At 34.1% G+C, this 8164-nt stretch overlaps 2 protein-coding genes across 3 annotated transcripts; one reads left to right on the top strand and one right to left on the bottom strand.

Moving 5' to 3' along the window:
- Window positions 1-743: 743 nt before the first annotated feature.
- Window positions 744-4129, top strand: LOC130940990 (uncharacterized). Of its 2 annotated transcripts, none has more exons than XM_057869327.1 (11): window positions 744-880; window positions 1113-1352; window positions 1483-1566; window positions 1753-1883; window positions 1974-2071; window positions 2619-2707; window positions 2792-2900; window positions 3006-3160; window positions 3247-3317; window positions 3529-3643; window positions 3775-4128. In XM_057869327.1, exons 2-11 carry the CDS (start codon window positions 1119-1121, stop codon window positions 3943-3945), a joined length of 1257 nt encoding a protein of 418 aa, XP_057725310.1. In that variant the 5' UTR covers window positions 744-880; window positions 1113-1118; the 3' UTR covers window positions 3946-4128. The 2 variants fall into 2 exon arrangements, with proteins under 2 accessions (XP_057725310.1, XP_057725302.1); XM_057869319.1 differs by having other exon boundaries at window positions 753-880; window positions 1092-1352; window positions 3775-4129.
- A 181-nt stretch (window positions 4130-4310) lies between these two features.
- Window positions 4311-5396, bottom strand: LOC130944521 (uncharacterized). Its single transcript, XM_057872873.1, has 2 exons — window positions 4844-5396; window positions 4311-4746 (listed from the first exon to the last, which is right to left on the bottom strand). The coding sequence occupies exons 1-2, from the start codon at window positions 5312-5314 to the stop codon at window positions 4579-4581; spliced, it is 639 nt and encodes a 212-aa protein (XP_057728856.1). The 5' UTR covers window positions 5315-5396; the 3' UTR covers window positions 4311-4578.
- Between the last annotated feature and the right edge of the window lie 2768 nt (window positions 5397-8164).

The raw sequence follows: 8164 nt of genomic DNA, 5'->3' as shown, positions 1-8164 counted from the left end.
TGAAATTGTATATTGAATTTTTAATAATTTTATTATATATTCTATCAAACCGGTTCGACCCTATTTCAACCCCGGTTAGATTACTGAACTATTAAACCAATTACTTAACCGGTTCAATAATCGGTTCGATTCTCGCAACCATTTAATCAATTTAAATTAGTTGAGAAATGAATTTATTCGTTTTTTGCTATGTTTGTTTGAAGGGAAAATAGAAGGAAAGAAAAGGGAGATAAACAAATAGGAAGGAAAATAATTATTTTTCATTGTTTGGTTGAGGAGAAAAGTTAGGGAAAAAGAAAATAGATAAAAAAAAATGATGAGACCCACTAATATTTTTTCTCTCTAACATTGGAAAGAAAATAGAGAGAAAACTAAATTTTTTGTTCTTTACTTTTAATACTACCCTTTTACTTTTTTAATATATTTTATAATATAAAAATAAGATTATTTTTTTATAATATTTTTTTCTTCTTATTTTTATTATCCAAACACATCTAAAAAAAAAATTCACTTATTTTTTTTCTTTTTTTTTTATTTTCTTTCTCTTTATTTATTTCCTTTCAACCAAACATAGGCTTAAACAAGGCGGAGTTTAAATCTTGCATGAGATGTACAGGATCCTAATTTTTTTGGAACCTAATTATGATTTGAGTGGGCTTTAGCCCTCGGCTTCACGGGACCTGGGTTTTCAGCAACATACCATATAATATAAGATGTTTACTGTTAATACCCAAAAAACAAAGTTTACTGCATAGCCCCCTCGAACTTGGCAAGTACCACCTTCTTCGCCTCGCCTCGCCTCCGCCGCTTCCTCCTCCCTCGTGCTTGAGCTTGTGCTTGTGCTTGTGCTTGTGCTTGTGCTCTACCTCTGTCTCCTCTCGTATGGACATCTTCTAATATGCTTCCTTACTTTTTTACTCTGGACCTTGTTACTTTTTTATTGTCAAAGTAGTAATTACCTTAGTTTTATAAATTTTGGTATGATTGATTGTTAAACTCAGATTTAAGGGTCAAAGTTGATTATTTAGAATTTTTATTATCCGGTGAATTCCTGTTCAATCATTCGATAGCATGATTGGTTTGATATTCAGATTACCATCGTTCTCAAGCAGATTACCATGGATGTTGACGCCATTGGAGAGCATGCTGAGAAGCTCAAGGCCGTTCGAATTGACAATGACAATGATGATGATAATGCTGTTGATGAAGACATTGTTCTAGACGAATTCGAAGATGACGACGACGATGACGAAGAAGAAGAAGAAGCTGTCACTCTTGGTTTCGTTGAGAAGCCCAAAAATGAATGGTCTCTTGGGCGCCAATTTTTCCCGAGCAAAGCTGGTGGAGTACCGGTACTCCCACTATGCTTCTGTGTTTGTGCCTCTTATTGAATGAAAGTAAAACCTGGCTGTTATATAAAAACAAGGAAAGTTTCAATTTTTTATGTTGGTGTGTTCTTTGTGAACTGTGAAATTGTTGTAGGCTTGGCTTGATCCCGTGGATATACCATCAGGGAGGTCATCAATTTGTGACATTTGTGGCGAACCTTTACAATTCCTGGTTCAGGTATCATTGTATCCATCACTGTTGCTATACCCTCCTAATAATGGCATGGTTTGTAATTTACACGATATTCATTCAAAGATGTGAGCGAAATTTCAAGTTAGGAGAATTTTTAGCTACACCAATTAGGAGGATATATCATTTTTCTTCTACCCAGCTAAGGGATTAGTGGAATCCTTGAAATGATAGGTTTATGCACCTACTAAGAAGGAAAGTGCATTTCACCGGATGCTGTTTGTTTTCATGTGCCGTTCGATGAAATGTCTTCTCAGGGATCAGCATGAACAGTGGCAACGCGATCCAGAGAAGCCATCTAGAAGGTTGGTAATGTCTGACAAGAAAGAAAGTTTTGTTTTCATTTTTGTTTGATTCCTTTGGCCGAATTCTGATTCTGTAATGATTTATTGAAGTGTGAAGGTTTTCCGTTGTCAGTTACCTCGCTTTAATCCTTTTTACTCGAGTGAACCCCCTAAGAATGATGGGAATTACAAACCTTCTGGCGGTGGAGGTCAGTTTATCATCATTTTATTTTGGGTTATTTGTTGGGTATCATACACATATATAAATGTATATGCTATTGCAATTTGATTCATTTTTACAAGTTTGTGTGATTTTGCATCTTGGGAAAATGGTATTCATGATTATCAGATGGTCTCTGCTTCTGTGTCAGTGTGGTTTCTGTTCTGTTATTCAATTGCTAGTTTTCTTAGTTGTATCCATTGATTTATGAATTTTTTTTTTAACTGGTGACTATTTCCTTATGAGGAGTAGCATTCTAATGTTATTGCTAGAGTTCATGAGTACATGCAATCCATCTTTTTGGTTTTGTGGCACTATGCTTTTGCTACATTTCTATCTCAAACTTAATTTGATACCCTGAACAAGCTGCTCGTACATTGTATTTTTATTGTTGCTATGCTGTGCCTTATTTCTACTATTATTTTTGGTTTTTATATGACTAATATATGACGTGCTTTCACATTAAGATCAGTGTATTAGTACTTCTATTGATTAGGCACATCTTATTAAAAGATGGGAATCTTTTTTTCTTTTAGCTGCTTTTTGCAATTGGTGTGGAACATGGAAAGGAGATAAACTCTGCAGTAGTTGCAGACAAGTGCGGTACTGCTCCGAGAAACACCAGGTAGCCGAATTGTTTAAATGTTTCATTTAGTCTTCTTTCCACAAATTTTATCCTATAAAATTCCTTTCCACTTTCAATTTGCAGGTAATGAGTTGGCGCTCAGGTCATAAAATTGCTTGCCAGCAGATGAAAGTTTCTTCAGCTATTGGTGAATCCAATAAAAGTGGAGCCACTTCATTGGATTCTCATAAAGGTCCCAGTTGTTTAAGACTTGTATATGTCAAGAGTCACGTAGGTTAATCTAAAATTTAATGCTTCCTAGCATAATGTTCATTACATCCGATATCTTACCATACAGTTGGAAGCAAGAATGTGTGGCCTGAATTTGAAATCATCATTGAACATGAAAGTGAATATAACACAGACATTCCTGAGGATAATGCCTTATCTAATTCCTTGATCTCGAAGAACAAGATTGATGACACAATGAATTCAATTATGGATAGTTTTCAGGTATTATCGGTAGTTGTTTTCATCACTGAAGTGATGTTGCTTATTGTTTAAGCATATTATTTGCTAATGATATTATTTACAAACAGGGTGATGATGACAAAAAGAGTTGGGTTTACTTCCAAGAACGCATTGCCAAGGCCCCTGAACAAGTGTTGAGGTGATTATTATTATTAAGCTATTTAGAGTGCTTTAACTAAATTGAAGAACTTCTTTTAGCGTCCTTATGATGGTAGTTTATTTGCTAACAATGTTCCATAGTCAGATTTTCTTGCCTAATGGAAAAACAAATTCAAATAACCAAATTGATTGAACTGATTTCAAGATATATTTCCATTCAATTGACCGATACAAACTTATGGTAAATGCAGGTACTATAGGGATACAAATGCGAAGCCAATATGGCCTGTTTCGAGTGGTCGGCCATCCAATGCTGATATCCCTAAATGCAGTTACTGTGGTGGACCAAGGTGTCATGAATTTCAGGTAGGTAGTTATGTGAGATTTTTTGCTCGAGAGGTTCTTCATCGTTCTACTACATTATACTATTTCTTTTTTGAGGTATTGATGTTACTTTTAGAGTTTAGTTAATAAGCTGTTATTGTTGGTGGTGCCAGATTTTACCACAGCTGCTATATTACTTCGGGGTAGACAACGAAGCGGACTCTTTGGACTGGGCTTCAATTGTGGTGTATGCATGTGAAGCTTCTTGCGAGGCAGGTTTGACTTACAAAGATGAGTATGCTTTTGTTCAACTTTTTTCACCTTCCCCTAATACGATACACTGAAATTTTGACCTTGCCCTTGTATTCAAAATTTAAGAACTTTTTTTTGTTAAGACGTTTTAGATTTGGGAGAATAGGAACATATGTATTTTTGTTGTAATTTATAGGCTTTTGTTGAAAATTTTTTCTTTCATTAGAAATAGGCTATTTTTTGTACATTTGTATTATTTTTGGAGTTCCTACTATATATAATATATTATTTTTTTCGGGGGAATATTTGCTCGTCATACATTAATGGTTTAGTTGCTAACGCATTAAAAGTGTCCAAAACTAGATCAAAAGTTCAAAACTAAATCAAAAGAAGGGAAGATGATTATTACATTGTTGAATAGAAGCAGCTTCATTAAGTTATAATAGAACTTCATTAAGTTGATGTAGACGGAAAATGATAAGATTTTTTGGGTACAAGATAACACGAAATGAATAATATTATATTTCTCTCAAACAAGCTTTGTACCAATTAACAGTAGACTTGTTTTCTAAGAGGAAAACCTACAGGAAGCGAAGTTAGAAGATTGAATTTAACACAGCTCCAATTAAATTAATCATCCCAAAAGCACCAAAATGTTAAGTAACTATATAGTGGATTAACTAATCAAAGCTAAAAAAGTGATCAAAGGTCTAGATGCTTAGTAGCTATAGCTCAGGATTTCGATCAGAAAGAGGAAAGAATTGCAAGAGTGAATCCTTGAGAAGCTGAATCAAAGAACTAAAATCCTTGCTACCCAATTCAAGACAATCTCTTATTAATCCACCTTCCACCACCTCTTTTTGCACCGTCTCCACCACTTCTCTCAACACACCCTGCAACAATGATAACCTTTATGTCACTCAAATACAGCTTAATACAAAATTAACGGAATAAGATTAGATAAATCAAAGAAATGACGACGTTTCATACCGATTGGCTAAACGCTTTAAGCAGCTTGGCGGAGAGAGATTTAGAGACAATGAATACATTTTGGTAATTTCGGGCAACCCAGGCAGACCTTTCGGCGGACGATTCCAAGCGAGTCAACTCACTGAGTCCCGTCATCAACTCGTTCAAGTCCGAAACGGCGCCATATAATTCCGCGGGCGCGAGGGGCAGGTTCCTCCAATTCCACGCGTAGTCCCATGCGGCACCCAACGCCATCCTCCAGAACCCAAGGCCCAGCCCTCCGTCAAGCTTCTGAGCTAGTGCCCGGGCTCGTTGGGCTCCGGAGACGTCGCCGCGAGTGGCGCGGAGGTCGGCGACACTGTGGAGTAGGGACCTGGAGAGGGAGAGAAGGCGGTGGAAGCGGAAGAAGGGAGCGAAGGAGAGGGATTGGGAGGGAGAGGGCGTTGCTGCGATCAGAAGGAAAGCGGTGAGGAAGAGAACGGCGGTTCTCATCGGTGCAGTTTTGTTTGGGAGAAAGAAAGCGCGCTGCTTCGTTGCGTTTATTGTTGGAGCTGAAGGATCTTCACGGGTCGGGTCGTCGTTGTTGTTCGACAAAAATAATATCTAAAAATAACAGGTTTTTGTGGGCCTCCGCCCTAGTTTCCTATGACAAAAAGGGTGAAAGCTTGAAAGGATGGACCTTAGCATAATCCAGAGAGTATAAAAATCAATATTAAAAACCAAGTTGGGTTGGTCTAATAATTAGCTCACTAGTCAATTTAAATAAGTATTGAGGGATCAAATTCTGCCTTATACATGCAACAACACATTGGCCAACGACAAACCCTTAAATGGAGTTCCAATCCGCAACAAATTAGTCATTGTCCTGCTGGATATGGAAATACTGATAAATCTATATTTTACGATTATTTTTGGTTTAAAAAGAGTGAATTTTATCAACTTACCTTGCATTTATTCCTTGAAATTACATGTTTTGTGAATATCTCTTTAATTGTGCCTAATTGTGAAAAGCATACTTTTTATGCTTAAATTTGCCAAATTAATTCACTTTCTTTCTTATTCGATGCCTTGAGGTGTTTGTTTGAGTGATTTACGGTTTAGAAGGCAAGGATGACTTGAAAAAATAGAAAAAAAATGTAAAAATGGAGAATTCATGAAGAAATGAATATCGGAGAATTTTTTGGTTGTGCGTACGCATCTTTTTCTATTTGTGCGTACGCATGGATCATGCGTACATATCATTCACAATTTGCGCGTACGTATGATAGATGTGTATGTATGACCCCAATCTCGTGATTTTAGGCCAATTTTGGGCCCAATCGAATTCATTTTTTAAGCATTTGAAGCATGGATCATGAAGGGATCAACCAAGTAGTAGAGTTTTAGTCTTAGATTATGTTTTAGGCCAATTCTTAAAGAAAAAAGCTCCAAATTTTCTTTAGAAATTTAGAGTTTTAGTAGTTTCTTAGGTTAAATTCTTAAATTTAGGTTTTATTCTTATTCTAGTTTAGTTTTTTTTAATTACATTTTCTTGTTCTAGTATCTTAATTCCTTTAGTTTTACTTGTTAGCTTCTCAATTTTGGTTAATTTTAGTTATTGAACACTTATTGAATTTTTGTTTCCTTTAATGCAATTTTGATGTTTTCATGTTTATCGATAATTAATTGAGTTGTTATTATTGTTTTCTTGAATTTGGTAGTCATAGATTTTATTAATTCATACAATTTATGATGCTTTATTTATATGCCTTCTAAGTGTTTGATAAAACATCTCACCTAGTTATAGAGTAGATTTTTTGCATTCTTGACTTGGGTTGAGGAATTAGGTGACCTTGAATCATTGATATCCAATATTGATTGGTGATTTACGGTTGTTAGTTGATTTGGTTTTCACTAACACTATCCTTTCACTAAACCTAATTAGTGAGTTGGTTAAAATTTGTGAATTGAGATCAATTATGCATACTTGACTTATTCCCGACGTTAGAGGTTGACTAAGTGAGATTAATTCTTCATAATTACTATATTTGTGGTCAATAATTAGGATAGTGATCCTTACCTCTTAACCCTTGCCAAGGTCCTTCTTAGTTAATTCACTTAATTACTTTTAGTTTAATTCCCTTTGTCTTTTGCTCATGCTTGTCATTTACTTTCTTGTCATTTAATTGCTTTGACAACCCATGATTTTTCATAGCAAATGATATACACACCCGACTACAATTTTGTGGGAGAATAACCCTGGATTTAAAACTTCTAATTATTTAATTTGAGTTGTGACAATTTTCTAAACTTTGATAGGATTATGTACTGATTTAGAATTATACTTGCAACGAAATTCGAGTTTTATAACTTGTGAATTTTTAAACTGACATTCAGCCTGCATTAAATACCACATGAAACCAAACAAAAAAATAAAATAAAATCTTCACTCGAGATATATTGTTAGGGATTTTTTAAATAAATAAAATAAATCTTTTATTTATAAAAATATGTAATTTCTAATATTTTTACTAATTTGCATGCTAGCACTTATTTCGTTTACACTGTAACGAGATAGGTAAGAAGTGCGCTTATATATAGAACTCGTTTAAAGCGTTGTTTGACTTCAATTTTCATCCATTTCTTCTACTTTTCTCCCATTTCTAGTCTTTTCTAATCATATTATCGATGTACTTAAATATTATGGCATGCATAGATGTACGGGATGAGGACATCAACTGACTCGATGTGGCATATCATTGGGGCAATTGACTTCCAAATTAGTATTGTTATTTTTATGTTTAAGTTAAATTAGCATATATTTATAGTCATTGTTAGGATACTTTTATAGATGTAGTGTATGTTAGGTGGTAGAATGTGTTGTTAGTAAGTGTTAATTGATAGGTATGATTTATTGTTTAATTAAATTATTTTATTAAATAAATATTTTTTGCATTTTGTTATTTATTTAATTTGATTTCTATATTCTATATTTTAATTTTGATAACTTGGTAGATATCTTGTTTTAGTCAGTGTTAATAGATAGGTGTGATTTTAGTTATTAGTTAAATTAATGTATTAGGTAAATTGTTATTTCATTTTGATTTTATTTAATTTGATTTATATGTTCTTAATTTTAATGTTGATAGCTTTATATATAACCTTTTTTACCTGTTATTCAATGTTTTAATTAGACTTACTTATAATCGATATGTTTTTTCATACGACTGACTTGGAGTTGTGAGAAGATGGTTTCAAGCTGTAATTCTAGTGATATAACTTTTCTAAGATTCAAAATAATTCAATTTAGATTAGATTCTTCCAATACACACTAATCCATAGGATGAAGAACAAAACCAATTC

The sequence above is a fragment of the Arachis stenosperma genome, chromosome 1, assembly GCF_014773155.1.
Source record: "Arachis stenosperma cultivar V10309 chromosome 1, arast.V10309.gnm1.PFL2, whole genome shotgun sequence".
Taxonomy (NCBI): Eukaryota; Viridiplantae; Streptophyta; class Magnoliopsida; order Fabales; family Fabaceae; genus Arachis; species Arachis stenosperma.
The sequence above is the reverse complement of the archived record's forward strand: the minus strand, read 5'-3'. Positions and strand labels throughout refer to the sequence as shown.